The following is an 18,432-nucleotide window of genomic DNA, read 5'->3' on the forward strand; positions in this document are numbered from 1 at the left end:
AGAGATGCTTCGCTTATAATATTGTACTTATAATATAAGTTAAAAATCAACATAAACGTATTGACATTCTGGTAATGATTATAGGGTTGATACGCTTTCCAAATCGTACAGAACTAATACAGGAATCAATAGAACAATTCTAACATGCCTAAGTTAACGAAAAAGCTAACGTTACGGACGCACGGACGCAGGGACGTACGGACTGACCCTAATTATAGAAATCCTAGACAGCTTTTTTTTTGGGTGGGGGGGGGGGAAGATTTACCTCATTGATGGTAATGCGCCCCTAGCATCTAGGGTATTCGAAGGGATATAGAAGGGCAGAAAAATAGCTTAAAACAATACCCAGGCTTATTTATAAAAATGAAATAGCCTAAAACCATCCTATAAGAAGCTTCCCTCTAAAGAACCATATCGGTTCAGTGGTGAGTGAGATTCTTCGCTACACACAAAAAAAAGCTTAGTACTTTATATTATGGGATATACTGAAAACATATATACAATGATTATTATGAAATAGTTTTAGTAACAAAGCTGCTCAATTTTTATAAATGTGCGTATGTCTTCCTTTCTGTATTTCTGAAACATTTAAATTAAATTTGATTTCTAAGCCACTATTTTTTCTGTCTGTCCTTTAACTTTGTTTGAAATACTTAATTTATATTGTTCTTTCCTTTCAATGGCCTTGGTTTCTAAATTTATAGTAGTCCCTAAATCCACTTTCATTTACTGTATTACTAAAATATTCCATCCAACTATTAAAATTTGAAAATAATAAGGATGACAACATCCATTAAAGCGAAGCTCTGAGACGGTGGGAAAAACGAACATTACCACTTATAGATTGTCATAAATAATCAGAGCATAAATGTATAAAAGTTGAACAGAAATGTAAGTAAATTTGTTGAAAAACTTAATAATTACAGGATAAATTGCCATGTTAAAAGTGGACATTCTGGCTATGATTATAGAGTTGCTACACATTCTAAATCGTACGTAACTACTACAGGAATCACCATGCAAAGTATGATAAGTAAAGTTTGATAAGACAATTCTAACATGCCTATATTAACGAAAAAAAGTTATCCGTTCCAAACAGATTGACAGACGTACGGACGGACACTAATTATAGAAAAGCTTCACTTTTAAAAAAGATTTTACAATATAATAAGGATGACAACATCCATAAGTAATAAAGCACCAAAAAACTTGACATAAACAAAAAAGGCAAATTGAGTTATAGAGCAGTTGTTTAACATAAAAAGAGAGAGATAATAAGCAAAAACTCTTTTGAAGCATGACAGATAAACGGACAAGATAATGTATAGATTAGATGCACATATATTTTAGCTGTGAAAATTACATTTCCCCCATAGCGTTACGGACTGATATCATATGTTATATTTTTTTTAATGTTTAAAAAGTCATATTTGATAAGTAATAGCAGATAGTTAAAAGAAAACGATCAACAAGGAAGTTAAAAAAATTTTTTTGTATAAGCAATACCACGATACATTAAAAAAAACTCTTACCTAGATATCCTATAATATAAAGTAGTAAGATTTTTTTTGTCCAAAGATTAAGATCTCAGTGAATACTGAACCGATTGGTTTCTCTAAATTAACCCTGTGTTGGTTTTATGCTAATTTATTCTCAAATTTAAGACTTGGGATGGGGTTAGGCTATTTTTCTAGCGCTTCGCTGTCCCTTTAAATAAAAAGCCCCTGGAATCCAGAAGAATAGAAGAATATTTTTACTTAAAATCAGTATCGAATTGAGAATGCATATAAAATCTTGAAGAACATCACATTTTTATCCTATTTTGTATGGTGTATGTTTGCAGGGCTCGGCAGCCTGTATACCTCAGGAAAACCATTTACAATTTTAAATATCAACTGAAAGTTTGAACCTGACCCAAGTATAACAATCCCTCTTATCAAAAATCTTTTAAAGCATCAAAATGGGTTTAAATTTACGGCTTAGTCACAGCTGATGCGCAGCTGCCGAGCCCTGTATACTATTTATTGATAACTTAGAATAATATATTATGTATATTAATCATATACACCTTAAAAACTCTCCAAAAGTTTTAATTGAGGTCTCAGTCGATGTTAAAATAATTTTTTTTTTAATATGAATAATATCAGAAATTTCGAACTTTTAACCATATGAGTAGAGTAGTTCTAGGGACATTTTTCTTATATAAAATCACAATAATATGTATATAATATGTTATATTACATAAGCTATAACCTGTATATGAAAGAATTTAACTTTTTTTTTAGATAAAATAAGCTTTTGTTGGTATTTGTGACTCATAAAGTTAAAAAATCCCCAAAACAGCCAAAAAAACCCACTGTGCCCCCCCCCCCCCACTGAGCCGGGGATCCCATGTAGAATATAGACCCCTGTGTAATTAATCTAGCGTTGCTACACTTTCTGAATCGTACCTTTATGTTACAAAATTGTATTATATTTAGAATCCATCAACAAAACTACATCAAACATTGTATGTGATAAAGAAACTACCAAAGCGTATAATGAATACACGGAAGAATATGAAGAGAGTGGTGATGATTATTTTGAGATCAAAAAGGAATCTAAAAGCCCTATTGATGATCTGAAAATAAACAAAACTGCTACTGCTATTACAACCAATACTTCTGAAAAAGATGTTGATGTTAAACCTGATTTAAAGCCATTTGTGCCGAAACTTTTAAAAATGGATTCTTCAGTTATTGAAAGTCTAGTTGCTGCTATTAATGAAAGGTAAGTTTGTATAATGGATATATTATTACTTGAATGTTACACCAGATTTTCATGTTGTCTTATAAAGTGAAACTCGCAGCAGTCTATATCCATTTTTAGAATGTATATTGTATAAGGCACTCTATGATTCTATGAGTCATTTACGGCTGGGTTTGCAGTTATATATATTGTCTTTTTACTTTTGGATAAAAATATTCATGTTAATAATCAAATCTAATTCAGGGAGGGAGGGAACATGGACTGTAAATTATACTGGTACCTAAGTTTTATGACCATAATACCTTATTTGTTGGATGGAAAACTTTTGGTACCATTTCTGAATTTTAATTGCTTTGTTACAAAATATTAGTACAACTACTTCTTTTATTCTACAGAAAGGGTAGTCTTGTAAAACATCATTGGAGATGAATATAAATTTATCGTCCACTGTCTTTTCCCTGAATCTCATAAGAATCTATCTATCCCAGGAATCTGAAAACGCGCAAAGATTTTGTGTTCACTAATGATGGGTCTAAAACAACAGAATATTCTCTTAATATTAAGGGAGTAGATGAACAGGTGATCAGTTTACAGATAATTTTTTTAGCTTAAACCTTTAAATATAAATGAGATTATTTGGAAATTTTAAAAATAAAGGGGGGAGGCGGATGTGCCACTTTTTGAAACCAAAACTAAAAGTCAAAGGAACTCAACTAAAAAAAGAGTTACCAGTCTGAGATTTTGCATGGCAGTTGCTTTATAGGGTTACAATATGGAACAGTGAAGAAACGGCGGTGCAACCGCCGAAAACCGCCGAGAAATTGCAAAAAAATTCGGCGGGAAACGGCGGTTTTCGGCGGTTGCGCCGCCGTTTCTTCACAGTTCCATATTGTACCCCTATAAAGCAACTGCCATGCAAAATCTCAGACCTGTAACTCTTTTTTTAGTCGAGTTCCTTTGTTGTCTTTTAGTTTTGGTTTCAAAAAGTGGCACATCCGCCTCCCCCCTTTTAAGTAAAAAAATGGGTCGTGATTAAAGGGAGACAGCTAATTCTGCGAACATGATTAATTACAATCAAACTCAATTTCCCTTTCATATGCTCTGCTGTTCTTCTTAATATTACAGTTATGATCTACGTAGCTTATGGATGTTTTCATCCTGTTTTTAGATTACATTGAAACCAAGTAAAGATGTGCCTTGCTATTATGTTACAGAACTCTATAAATCAGGTAGATATAATAATATCGCAGGATCTACTGCAGTTCAAGGTAAAATATTGCTGGTAAGCAATATTTCCAAAAATCTATGAATTTTATAGGCTGCTAGCTGCCAAACGGCTAAACGTACAGATTATACCCGCACACCATTTTAAGCGGCATAAGAAGGCCTACAAATAATCTAGAATAGCCAAGATCCAATTATGCACAGGGAAAGCTTTACTGAAGAAAAAACGCGTAAAATAGGTCTTTTTCGCGCATTTCTCTGCACTGCGAGATAATTATGTATTATTGATTTATGGCTATTCCAGATTATTTGTAGGCATTCTTATGCCGCTTAAAACAGAGTGCGGGCATGATTTGTATGTTCAGCCGTTTGGCAGCTAGCATCCTTTAAAATTCATAGATTTTTGGAAATATTGCTTACCAGCGATATTTTATCGTGAACTGCAGTAGATCCATATCGCATTAATTCTATTAAAAAATAATAAAGGAATTTAATGTAAAAAGCATAGATTTATAACCCAGACAACTACCTGGTCCCAGTCTTGGGCACCTTTCTCGTCTGCAAGCAAATTGCTCTCTGTTTGTTGTATAACCCAGACAGCTACCTGGCCCAGTCTTGGGCACCGTTTTCGTCTGCTAGCAAATTGCTCTCTGTTTGTTGTATATCCCAGACAACTACATAGCCCCAGTTTTGGGGACCTTTTTCGTCTGCTAGCAAATTGCTCTCTGTTTGTTTTTTGTAGCGACTTGGCTGTGTTAATATTTACGACGCTATTGGCTGATATTCAAAGATATTAAAGTTTTAAATTAAATGTTTTAGGCAACTTGAAGGAGTTACAAGAGTTAAAAACGAGACGCAATTATTTGCACAAGTTGCAATGCTCTTGGAATATTAATTCAAGATTTGATAAACCTGCCTTTAACTTTCTTCTACATTTCTGCTTATTTAAAGAGGTATTACTATTATATATTTATTATGCTTCAAAAAGTTTTGCTTGTGTGTTTGTTTCACATCTTTGGAAATTTAAATTGGATTTTAAATTTCTTTTTTGGCTAAAAGTATTAAAAATAATTTTCAAATGTAATATGCAGTTAAAGTGAAGTCTTATCTTTTGGGATTTGTATTATCTCTAACAAACAACTAAATCAATCGAGTAAAGTATGTCATAATTTCCGCTGATTTTGGGTGCCTGTGTTACATTTTCCTTCAAATTATCCCTATTCTTACTGTATAAAAGTTAACTGTACTTTTTAATATAAAATGTCGAAAGAATGTTAGACATCATTCCTTCACTTAAAGTCTCAAAATTTTTTATTAATTTTAGACCAGCAAAGATGTGAGAAGAAGGTCTTACAAGCTCCTTTCAGATTATGCTTTTATACATCTGAACAAGGTACAATATAATAAACAAGGATGACAACATCCATAGAAGCGAAGCGCTAAAACGGTAGGACAAACGGACATTAACACTGGTATATTGTCAGAACTGAATAATCAGAATATAAAAGTATAGGAGTCAAAGCAAAATTGTAAGTAAATTTGTTGGAAAACTGCTTGATACAGGATAATGTTTATGGATATACTTACATTTTTGGACTTGATTATAGAGTTGCTTCGCTTATAATATTGTTCTTTGTTGTCCCAGGAATCAATATATCAAAAATCAGATGATCAAACGGATACTTAGATCCATAAAAATTTGTTGTTAAAAAAGTAGAAAGATCAACATGTATAAAATAGACGTACGGACATTCTGGTAATGATTATAGAGTTGCTACGCTTTCTAAATCGTACCTAACTACTAAAGGAATCACTATGCAAAGTTTGAAATCGATAGGAAAATTCTAACATGCCTAAATTAACGAATAAAAGCAATCTGTCTCGGACGGACTGACGGACGGAATTACGGACGGACCGACCTTAATTATAGAAAAGCTTCGCTTTTAAAAAATATGTTCAATGATAAACAAATGTAGATAAAGTCAAATGCGTTACCTTTACATTAAGTATTAATGACACCTTCATTTAAACAAAACATTTGACAAGATATTTTAGGAATCTTAATCCCTTATTTTAACTAGTATACATTTTTTTGTTCAATGCTTTCTAATTGTCATTTAATAAATGGAAAATAAATACCGTTTAGTTGCGGTTTTCAAACCGTCAAATGTACTAAAATATTAAAAATACAATTATAAATACCAAAATCAAGTTAGAAATATTTGTATAGACAACAAAATACAGAGAATCTTTTGTATCAACCCTTCTTGGATGTCTGTTCTACCACGAGAAGCAGACCAAACTTAGCCTTGCCTCATCTGGTGGTCTGGCTAGAATTGGAGAGTGGTGGAGTAAGCTAGTGGATGCTGTCGTTAGCGCCATAAAATCTGATCGGGATTTTAAAGATACTGGTAAGACATAAAGACATATATTTTTTCCCATTTGGCTGTTTATTAAATTAGTCCCCAAAGTTATATAAAAACGTTTTTTATTCATTGGCTTGACAATTTTGAGGACTTTTATTGAATTTTGATTGGGTGGTTTATTGACTGTGCAGTGTGCAAACTTTTCAACCACTAATTGTAATCTACATAAGGGATATTTTTGTGTATCATCATTGGAGATGTCATTGTCTTATCCCTTTTAATCCCTGTATTTTTTTTCTCATTTTTAAAACAGACAAAAGTTTGTGCTATGAATTTTTTTGGCTGACTAAGAATAAAAAGATGAATGAGATTTTGACAGAGAAAACTTTTTTACACATTAAAAATGTATCAATTTTGATATGTTTGGCATTTCTAAGTTTATTATTTATAAAAACCCAACAGTAAAAAATCAAATATTAGAAACACCACATCATATTTTAAAAGATGTACAGATTAGTCTTATCCAAATAAAGAAAAATACATTTTAGGTTGTTACATGACCCTGCAATTGATAACAAATTGGATGGTAAAAGATTTCTATATTTGGTGGAAATATTGCAGAGCTAAGAAAACAATTCTGCCCATGGTTCATCATTTTCTTAAGGTACAGCTTTCTTGTCATGTCTGCTCCTTCTTACAAGATATTTTTAATATTCAAAGGGGGGGCGAATGTGACACTTTTTGAAACCAAAACTAAAGAAAATCATCTAAAAAAGATTTACAGCACTGAAATGTGGCATGGCAGTTGCTTTAAAGAGGTACAATGTGGAACTGTGATGAAACGGCGGTGGAATCGCCTCTATAGTCAATTTTTTTTTATTGGCGGGAACCGGCGGTAGCGGCGGTTTCACCAACTTTTCTTCACAGTTCCACATTGTACCTCTTTAAAGCGACTGTCATATTTCAGTGCTGTAACTCTTTTTTAAGTTGAATTCCTGTAGTTTTGATTTCAAAAAGTGTCACAACCGCCCCTCCCTTTTAATTTCTCCAACTTAACTTCTCTTGTAAAAGAGATTCTTCAATGTTTCTATTTTTTCCAATTTATATTTTTAAAAAAATGTTTTATACATATATTTATATAAAAGTAGCTGAATGTTTATTGACATGTCTCTGGTACCTTAAGATTTCGTAAACTGCATTACCAATATGGTGTTCCTTTTCTGGTATGCTTCTTATTTTTCCAGGGTATGTTTTCCCAAGAGAAATCATCCCTAACCCCTCCCCCCCCCCCGCAACCACAATAAAATATCAAAACTGAAAATTAAAGGGTCTGCTTAACCCCAACTATTTTCCTCATTTGCCCCTAGAGACCTATAAAGCTGTAGCACACCGGTGTCCTGGATAGAAAACAGGTTTTTTTTTACATACGTCTCACAAGACCTATGTAGTCATGACCGGGAGACAATGACGGTTCAGTACATGACTTTCGTTAAATCACAGCTGATCATTTTTGTGGATTTTTTTGAAAATTACTTTTTTATCCAAAATTTCATAGTTTTTCCCAAAAAAATCTCAATTTTCTCACATTTGTTGCTTAGTTAGCCTAAATTTACACAAGAAAAGTATAATAAGTAACAGCTGTACTGAAGATTGTGCTATCACCTATAACAAGATCTTTCAGAATCAATGGAATAAGATTTATAGTCTAGAAATTGAGTAAGAGTTAATTATTTTGAATTAATGTTCAACAATAAATTTGCATGTCAGAACTGCTTCTAGCCTCCATAGGCTTTCACCTGGCTTTAACATGATTCAATCTATCTGACTTTGCCTTTGACTCCACAACATAAAGTTATTGCCCTCAAATTTCTTTCACTAAAACATTATCTCCTATCAATCCACATGCTAAACTTCTTATTAAAGACGTTAAAGTTACCATCCCTGTCCTTCAACTTTAACAAGTATGCCTCATAATACTTTCCACTAAACAGGGTACCTCTCTCCACCCTGGTATAGCCAGACCTCTATTCTAGCTGGCTGACATGTTTCACCCAGCCTATATATCTTGATAGAAGTCAGTTTAGAATTCTGACCTTGTTTGTTAATCAACAATTTCACACACTTTTGACTCTTTCTTTATGGCACTTGTTTGCTATTGAACTTGTGGCTTGACTTTTGCCATATAAAGGGATAACCTCAAGATTCAGAATAAACTTTCAAGTATTCTTACTTTTTACTTCCTTTGGTTTCCTATGAACCAACTACTGTCATGAGAGATCTTTCCATGAATGAAAGCCAAGACTGCCATGCATCTAGCTACATGGTCTTTAAGACTCCCTTGCCTTAGTTACTTCAGCTAAGAGCTCATATCCTCTCATTCTCTATCACTCAGAAATTCACCATGGTTTCTGCCTACTCTGCTGATTGAAAGTCAGGTGGGTCTATGATTCCAAATTTAACACCACTTGATAGACAAACTGCCCTTTATTTTTGCTTTGCTAATCCTACATTTTGGTCTTCCTGTTCAACACCTTCCTAGGTCCCCTTACTACTGGTAGCTTTTAGGAAGGGTAGTATTGATCTGCTTAGGACAAAAAACTTGCCTGTGTTTATTTTCAAATTGGATTTTAAAGTCGCCATTGGAAATCACACTTGAATAAAATCCAGTTATGATCATGTAACCAGCATTCACATTCACTCTAGTAATAAGCTACTATTATTTTCTTCAAGCTATGAGCCAAGTGCTTTCCTGTCAGTTAGCTGCTCTTACACTATTTTGAATACACTATCTTGCAAATTATTCATTCAGCTTAGAATCCAATATGTATCTATAATCATTCTGTAGGTTCACCTATGTAAAACCTTCCATGGTTCTCACTATGACATTTAATCAGTAGTAAAGACAAGCAGTGTGTACAAAAGGCAGAGACTCAATCAAGACCAGCTATAGACTGGTCTTTACACGGATTCCAAGTTCATGTCAAACACTTACAAGTGATAATCCCACTTGTTAAAAATATTAACCTTCTACTAAGCTCTTTTGAACCAAGGACTGGTTGTATATTCAATTGTACCCTGGTATATATGGTAATATAGGACTTTAAACATGGCAACTGTGGTTGTGGATATATATGTTATACTCCAAGCAGATATTGTTTTGATGTTAAGACATCAAATCAGCCAGGAACCAATATTGAGCAGGATAACTTGTTAATATTTCAAGGAAATTTGTTTTATAAATATAATATGTCATGAGGCAAGCAACAGGGACATGAAATATTTTTTAAAAAGTTAATTACAAGAGTTGTTTAGACATCAATTCAAATATTTACTTTAAATAACTCTTATTTCATTTCTAGACTACAAATCTTAGATTATTCAAGATTCTTAAAGATTTTGTTATTAATGATAACACAGTCCTTAGTTCAGCTGTATTTATTATACTTTACTTGTGTAATTTAAGTTAACTAAGCTCCAAATGTGGGAAAATTGTGATTTTTGAAGGAAAAACTATGAAATTTGGGTATAAAAGTAATTTTCAAAAGAAGCCACAAAAATGATCAGCTGTGATTTAACGAAAGTCATGTACTGAACCATCATTGTCTCCCGGTCTTATGAGACGTATGTCAAAAAAAAACCTGTTTCCTATCTAGGACACCGGTGAGCAGCAAGCTTTACAAAAAAATAGTAAATATAATTTGAATATTATCTACTTATTTTAGGAAGATATTGTGAATGGAGCAAGCAATAGTATTTTACCATTGTATGCAGCTTGCTTGAAGGATGATCTCAGCTCAGATATTTCTAGGAGGTAGGATTTACCCTTCAAATTAGCCTGATTTTTCCCAGCTCATACCAACAAGGAAATTATTTTTTTAATCACGAAACCTATACTTGATTTTCAGCTGTTGTTGGGGGGGGGGGGGCAAGTCATAGTAGAATTGACGACCTTTTTATATGCCCCCCAAATTTTATTTTAGATTTAATTCGTTTGTCGGCTATACCTTATTCCTAGATTTGTCCACCAGATAGATGGTTGGTTTTGATATCTCATATATATAGCGCCTCATGATTAAAGATTAAAGACGTTAAAAATGACTGCAGTGGCTGCAGTGACTCTAGACGCCAGTAAGGATAATACATTGGTCTATAAACAGGCCCAACTTATGAATTGATGAACTTACACTTAAAGGCTGTGCCATGAATGAGCCGAGCGTTGAATATTTGACCACATGATCAGGTCTTTTGTAAAGCAAGATCCGATTCAGAATGTAATTATTTTTCTATGCAAACACTTTTACCATTCCTGTTGGCAAAAAATAGAAAAAGTTGAAAAATCTATAGACAAATATTTCATATTTGGATGCAACATTGATATTTGTATCAAAAACTTTTGCAAATATTTGGAAAAATTAAAGATTTTCATTGCTTTTCTCAATAATATTTTGTTATTATTTGCTAAATATTTTTAAATTTTTCTCTATAATATTGTGTTATTTTGTAAGTGTATTTTGATTTGCCATTATTTGAAAGTATTTTTAAAAGTAACAAATATTCCATAAAATATAAATATAGTTCAATTACGTTTTTTTCGAAGCTTCTCTATAATGTCCATATTTTCGTAAGTAGCAATTTTGGTGCGAGTGATTTTCTCACATCCTGTTTAAGATGGTGGCTCAACTTTTTATTGACATTCCCATATCAATATGTATCTAGTACCTATATAAATTGTTTAATCTATTGGTCTGTCATTTTCTGACCAATTTAAAGAGTGTGCAAAAATGCGTACATTTTTTAAAAAAATTAAATTGCGAGGCTTATGTTAAAAGTAGAAAAATATTATCATATGTATACCTACCGTTTTTCTACTATTAGCACAAGCCGATTAAATGTTTTGATTTTAAAAATGTTTGCTTGCATTTTTGCACAAAATTAAATAAATTTGTCATGGTCCCTTAATCTTAAAAGATTAGGCACTTTAGAAAAACTTGTTAATATACAAAATGCCCCACGTCAATGGAGAAAATGAGATATTGATTATTAATTTCTGTCAATGGCAAGTGGGTTAAATTAAGCAATACTTTTGCTCCAGTAAAAAAACACCCTGGCCTCTTTCTTTCTCCTTCCCATTTTATGACCACCGAACATCTTCTTCGCTTTGTCAATATTTCTATCATTATTATTTTGTGCTTCGCTACCTATGGTTGTAGTCATCCTTGTTATTTATTGATTTCTTGTATAAATGATCCTAAATTATTCTTTTATAGAAAGAAGTATTTTTTTTATCTGAAGCTGAAGATCTCGGAACCTTCATGCCCGAATTTAATGTACTTTTTGGAGAAGTTTTATATTTGTATTTAAGAGGTTTTAGGCTATTATCTTAAATTTCTTCCCTTCCCCTAGAGGCTAGGGCAAAAAATAGTTTGTTTATAAAATTATTAACTTGACTTTAATGATTATGCTGTATGATTTTCTTATACTAGTATTACTGTATTGAAAGCTACTGTTCTATTTTTTAAATTTTGCATATTTTTCTCTTTTTTTAGGTTGATTTCCATGTGCTATTTGCTGATAAATCATTTTGATTCAACAAAAGGTGGAAAATCTGACATTTTAGAAGGAGATAAGGTATTTATTTGTCCCTGAGATGGGTTTTTGAAAGATGAATGCCGCGTGTTTTCGACATTTTTTCGACATTGATTGATTGAACAAAGACGATAGAATTTCAACAGAGTATACAACTTAAGAATTCAAAATTTTAAAATTATTATTTTAGCCGTTTGTATAATGTCTAATACAGCTCTAAAAAGATGCATTAATTAATATGCAGCAAAAATGGATTGAAGATAATTTGTTTTTCTTCTACGAAGGCCGTACCAACAAAAGCGAAATAATTAAATAAATAGTTGTATACTCTGTTTAAATTTCGCGAATTAAAAAACGCTGCATTCATCTTTCAAAAACCCATCTCTGGAGAATAGTTAATACAGATCTTGCGGACATTCGTTTAGAGATCGATAAAAAAACCTTACGTCTATCTAATAAAACATAGAGTGATCAACACAGTTTAATTAAACATGTTATTTTTATTTGATAAGTCCAATACACAGTGTTTCATGTCAAGAACAATCTTCAGTTAGATAAATAAAAATACATGATGCTTTAATGAGCATAAATTCTATACTGTTTATTAAAAACAAAAGATGATTTTTTTCTTGCAGTGGAGGTAAGGAACGAGTGGGGGGGGGGTAATTTTGCATAATAAAAAGGGAAAGAGGTGAGGTATTTAAATTTTAGCATTTAAACTATGACTAATGTTTCTTATTTAACACATAAAAAGGCAATATGTACTTTGTAGTGATGAATATTATGCATGATATATATAAAAAAAATTGCTATGATATGGCCATATAAGGTTAAGTTTGGTCCAGTAAGTACTTTTTTCGATGTATGCAGTGGTTGAAGACTTCATTTCTCATGTTGAGTGATGTTGTGGTTGATTTTGAAGCATGGGCAATGGAAACACATTCTGTCAAGCATAATTGGCATTTCTTGAAGTTTTGGTTGTAAGTCGTTGCAAGGGCTTTTATTGACCATTTTAGGCTGTGTGGCTTGTTCTGTTCTTTAAGCTTTGAAATTCAGTCAGAAAGCTTGGTACCATTGTTGTTGTGTCTAAATGAGTGTAAGTGTTTGTAGTATCTGTTTTTAAAAGGTCCAGATGACAGCCCTATGTATTGGTATTTAGTTTGGTTTGTTTCATCTGTGACAAGGGCTTTGTATACTAAACTTTCTGTAAGGCATTTTCCATCCAGGGGGCAATCTTGTGGATTCCTACAGTTGCAACCCTTTTCTGTAGGTAGGTTTGATTCACCCAGTAGTTTTTGTTATGGCTTTGGATTATACTGCCCATGTTAGCCATTGTTGAATATGAAACTTTCAATGTGTTTCTGTTGTAGTATTTGTGAAGTGGTGAGTTTTTTGGGAAGTGTTTGTCAACTAGCTTTAAGAACTCCTTGGCAATGTTAGTTTTTACTGCAGAGTTGTATGGAGGATTGAACCAAATTACTTTCCTTTTTCTGTTCTTTGGCAAAGTGTTTCTATTTTGTTGTTGTTGTTTGTATGTTAAAGTATGCTTGTAACCTGAGGCTTTTAAAGCTTTTTCATACTTGGCTTTCTCTGATTCAAAAATCGTTTGATTACTTGATAGCTCAGAAATTCTGTTTTCTATCATATTGGGAAGTTGTTTGATTACATTAGCAGGGTGACATGACTTTGTGTTAATGTAACATGGAGGATTTGTTCCTTTCCTGAATGGTTTGTGTGTTCCATTGTTAAGGTTTAAAGTTGTGTCTAAAAAATTCACAACTTTTATGCATATGTTTGTGGTTATTTGAAAGCCAAGTGATTTAAAATGTTGGGTGACTTTTTTCTTCAAACTTTCGGCGCCTGGGCCACTCAAATTTGTCACTGCTAGTCCATCATCCCTGTATAGGCCAATATATTGTTGGGGTATGAGGTTTTCTAGGCCATTGAGAAGGAAAAGTCCAACAAGTTCAGCAACCTCTGCTGAATCATAACTGCCCATAGCAACATCAAATTTTTCGCCTTTCTTTTTAACCCATGCTTCACCATCAGAAAATAAGAATGTTTGTCTAGAATGCATGATGATATCTACTTCATCTTGGTTGATACAGGTATGTTGTTTAGCAAAATTAATTGCTTTTAAGAGGGTTTCTTTTGAAATACTTGGATAGAATGATTCAATATCAAATTGAAAGAATGTAAGGCTTTGTTTGTTGTTTAGTTCTTTAAACCAATTTAGAGCCTCTTTTGTGCTAGACCATTAGTTTGAACCGGTTTTGGCTTTGATTTCTTTGTTGACTTTTGCCAGGATGTTTTTGCTTATTTTTCCAATCTCAGTTTTTGAAGGATTAATAAGTCTGCATTTGATCCGACCAGGAAAGTCTTCTTTATGGTCTTTGATTGTTATAAAGCTTGAAGTGTCTGAAAGAATTTCAGCTTTTTTAGCCACATCAAATTTATTGGCTAAAGTTTTTGCCTCTAGGTTAGTGTTGTTCACCTCATTTATATTTACTTTCTTGTAATCCTTAGTTATGTTGTTCAGAAGTTGGTTCTTATGCTGGGCTAAATTCATCTTGTATAAATTAGCTGTTTTGTCTGCACTAACTATTATGTCGGGTGAGTTTCTTATTATATTGCAGTCATTTTTGAGGCGTTTTTGAAACTCATTTGTTTGTGGACGATATTTTATGTTTGAAATTAACTTAACAAGGTCTTCTTTTAAGGCCTCCTTATACAATGGAATAGAAAAGTTTGATTTAAGGCTAAAAGAAGGTTTATGTATATTTGTTTGGTTTGTGCATCTGGCCCAGTGGTTAAAAGAAAGATTTTTGGCAAAGTTCTGCAGTCTAAAAGCTACTTCCTTCTCGTACTTAAACCTTAAGGGAACAGGTATATTCTTTAAAGAATAATCAAGGATGATCCTGTCCATGGCCATTGTTGTTACTGTGTTTGATAAGTTTCTTGTTGATAAGAGAGCTCCACCCAGAATTATGAGGAGCAATGTGTATAAATGATCACAAGAATAACTAGAGTGCTCGATATTTAATCACTTAATAGAGCTTATAACATAGAGTGATCAACACAGTTTAATTAAACATGTTATTTTTATTTGATAAGTCCAATACACAGTGTTTCATGTCAAGAACAATCTTCAGTTAGATAAATAAAAATACATGATGCTTTAATGAGCATAAATTCTATACTGTTTATTAAAAACAAAAGATGATTTTTTTCTTGCAGTGGAGGTAAGGAACGAGTGGGGGGGGGGGGTAATTTTGCATAATAAAAAGGGAAAGAGGTGAGGTATTTAAATTTTAGCATTTAAACTATGACTAATGTTTCTTATTTAACACATAAAAAGGCAATATGTACTTGTATGTTTTTTTCTTAGCCTAGCAGAAGAGTGATTAACCATACACATGTAATATATAATTAAACTTGTTCACAAAGATATACGTTTATAATAATTATTTATCGCATCGTATTATAGACAGCTTTCCGTGGATATGAAAATGAACTTTTATAAGTTTAAAACCAGTTTTGTTAGACCTGAGGTGCCCAGGCTAACAAAATTGTTATTAATGTTATATTATTTTATATTGATATTCGTAGAAAATTGTCTATAATACTATGCTATACATAATTTTTCAGTTTGGCTGAGAACCGGTTATTATCTAATCCAGCGGATATTAATCGGTTTCAAAGCCATACTGAAAAAGTTATTGTTGCTTTATTTAGGTAAAGTTTGTAAAGAAAGTTGCCAAATGTGTTTCATCTGTTGGATTAAGTGATAACCGCTTATTTTTGCAGGTAAATTCTTTTTTTTTAAAGAAATTTTAAGTTTATCAATCATTTTCTAATAATTTGTGTAGTCAGTTTAGAGAACAACTTCATGTTATATGGTATCAGTTTGTAAGAAATATTTTGAAAAAAATGGCTGCTTGCTGAAGTTTTTGCGTTCGAACTTTCGCGAAATAGTTTTTAGGTGTAAATAATCTGAACTTTTTCTTGTAAAGGACTAACCTTACCTTAACTGCTAAAAGTGTTTCTAAATTTGTATGCCTTTCTATGGCACTTAATAGTAATAAATGGAAACAAATTTGCCGTTTTGCAGTTAACTGACTTTACAATTATAAATTATAAATAATCGTTTCCAGCAACATTCTACCGTGAACTGCACCAGATTTAGAATCATAATTACATTAAGAACTAAGAGGGTCATTTTTCGCGTATTTTCCGTAAAGTTGGGTTTTGGGTTGTAGTCAAAGGCGCTTGTTAAGTCAAACTGTTCTAAAATATGACCATTTTATAAATATATACATTTGATTATAAGTTTGACTTTATAAGAACATTTGACTACGACCCAATTTTACGGAATTACACGGAAAAAAATGATATCTTTTTTTAGGTAAATCTTTTGGAGCCAAGTTTACTTTCCTCAGCTGTTAGTGCCTACATACTAACACAGGGTAGTTGTCAAGTACCTTCCATGGATAAACTCCTTTCATCAATCACTTTAGACAAAGAGGCTAAGGGCTCAAAGGTACTCTATTTACCTATTGTTCATGAAATATGAAGGTCAAACAAACGATCATTGAAAGATTTAGAATAACAATGTATATTTAGAATTATGATCGAAAATTTCACTTACATCAATCCCAAAATTACTTAAATACGGGATATTATACTGAATAATATATGGACATATTTAAATTCTAAGACTTATTTAGAGATGCCTAATCGTTCTAGGAACCAAGGGAGTGGGCGGTTGTGACACTTTTTGAAACCAAAACTACGGGAATTCAACTTTAAAAAGAGTTACAGCACTTAAATTTGGAATGACAGTCGCTTTAAAGAGGTCAATGTAAAACTGTGAAGAAAAGTTGGTGAAACCACCGCTACCGCCGTTTCCCGCCATAAAACAATTCGGCGATAGCGGCGGTTCCGCCGCCGTTTCTTCACAGTTCCACATTGTACCTCTTTAAAGCAACTGCTATACCAAATTTCAGTGCTGTAACTTTTTTTTTAGTTGAGTTCCTTTGACTTTTAGTTTTGGTTTCAAAAAGTTTAACAACCGCCTCCCCCCTTTATTTAGGTAGTGGTTATAGATTTGCCACACTTTCTAAATTTGCCCAGTTAAAAGATTAATTAGGTTTCAAATTGATAGAACAATTTTAACAAATGTTTAAAGAATATCCGTTACGAACTGACGGACCGAAGGGTTTCTTCGCCTTTTACATTGACCTTAATATAATAGTAGCAAATTAATATTTTTTTTCTTAAATAAAGTGATACTTATTTTTAATATTCGCGGAAAATTGTCTGTTATTTTATGCTATACATGATTTTTCAGTAGGTATGTAAGCCATTCAGGAAAAATACTTCTAGATAATAAATGTTTTATGATTTTTTCTTTTAGAGCATACTGTTACTGGAAAATTCTATTCACAAGCTCACTGGAGCCTTACATCTTCATAATATCACCAGGTTTACTTTTATATTTAAAGCATGGCTCTTCAAAATTATATTATGTACCTCTACGTGCCTTTATGGGCGTAGCCGGTTATTTTAGCATTAAATAAAACAGTATATTTCAATACAGATCAATAAAAAAGTTCAAGCAGATTATAAATATAAAGTGTTATCTTTCGCGTCCATATGAAATATTTATATATTTTATTTTTAAGGTTTCATCTTAAAAAGTAAAAGAATCTCTGTCTGTCTGTCTATTTGTGTGTGTACCGAAGGATCTCGCCAACCACTGAACCCATATGGTTCTCCTTTACATTATAGCTACTCATAGGTCCATGGAAGGTTTATGACTATTTTGGGTAGGGCACCAGAACCCTCCCGAGATAAATCGCCCCTAGAAAAAATAACCCCACCCAAAAAAATTTTTGTGAACTTTCCTTTAAATACTACAATTTAAAGTAGGAGGGTCGACTTCGCCCTAGAGACATTTAGTCGCTACTTGATCATAAATTTCGATTAATATTAAATATTTAGGGTATAGCCCCTTTCGTGGCAATGCTCTTAAGGGGCGATTCTTCGTAATTTTCACAGAAGCCTTTTCATCTATTTATAGCCCCTGTGGGGGGGGGGGGGGCTCTAAACATGAGGAGCCAATTGCCTAACCCGGTGGGGCAATCACCTAACCCAATATAACATAACCTGACCTAAAATAACCTATAAAAAAAACATTTTAAAAATACGACGAATCGCAATTTTCCCAATTTTTAGACTAGAAGATCAACTATCAAACAAGAAGCCAAATTCTAGAATCACTGACATACAAAAGTATTATGATCAAACCAAGAAAGAATTTGAACTTAGAATTGGGGTAAGTCAATAATTAAGTTGTTATTCCAATATTTATTTGATTATTTATGTAATTTGAAACATTTCAATTAACTTTAGGCTACTTTTTAATTTTTTCTCCTTTTATCAAAGTTAGATGAAATTTTTAGTGAAGATTCCATTAACAATATATTTAAATTTTTCTTTTTGCAGG

At 32.6% G+C, this 18,432-nt stretch overlaps 1 protein-coding gene across 1 annotated transcript in view; it reads left to right on the forward strand.

The window, feature by feature from the left end:
• Positions 1-18,432, forward strand: part of LOC145324710 (uncharacterized) — a 40,557-nt gene that overhangs the window by 19,763 nt on the left and 2,362 nt on the right. Inside the window, exons 18-30 of the mRNA XM_080167307.1 lie at positions 2,481-2,769; positions 3,237-3,327; positions 3,917-3,977; positions 4,792-4,925; positions 5,297-5,365; positions 6,203-6,383; positions 6,887-7,002; positions 10,061-10,149; positions 11,885-11,966; positions 15,660-15,731; positions 16,330-16,464; positions 17,341-17,408; positions 18,162-18,261. Coding sequence (XP_080023433.1) covers positions 2,481-2,769; positions 3,237-3,327; positions 3,917-3,977; positions 4,792-4,925; positions 5,297-5,365; positions 6,203-6,383; positions 6,887-7,002; positions 10,061-10,149; positions 11,885-11,966; positions 15,660-15,731; positions 16,330-16,464; positions 17,341-17,408; positions 18,162-18,261 — 1,487 coding nt within the window. The remainder of the gene's footprint in view (positions 1-2,480; positions 2,770-3,236; positions 3,328-3,916; positions 3,978-4,791; positions 4,926-5,296; positions 5,366-6,202; positions 6,384-6,886; positions 7,003-10,060; positions 10,150-11,884; positions 11,967-15,659; positions 15,732-16,329; positions 16,465-17,340; positions 17,409-18,161; positions 18,262-18,432) is intronic.

This window comes from Acartia tonsa, chromosome 7 (assembly GCF_053477335.1).
Source record: "Acartia tonsa isolate MP-2025a chromosome 7, ASM5347733v1, whole genome shotgun sequence".
NCBI classification, from domain to species: domain Eukaryota; kingdom Metazoa; phylum Arthropoda; class Copepoda; order Calanoida; family Acartiidae; genus Acartia; species Acartia tonsa.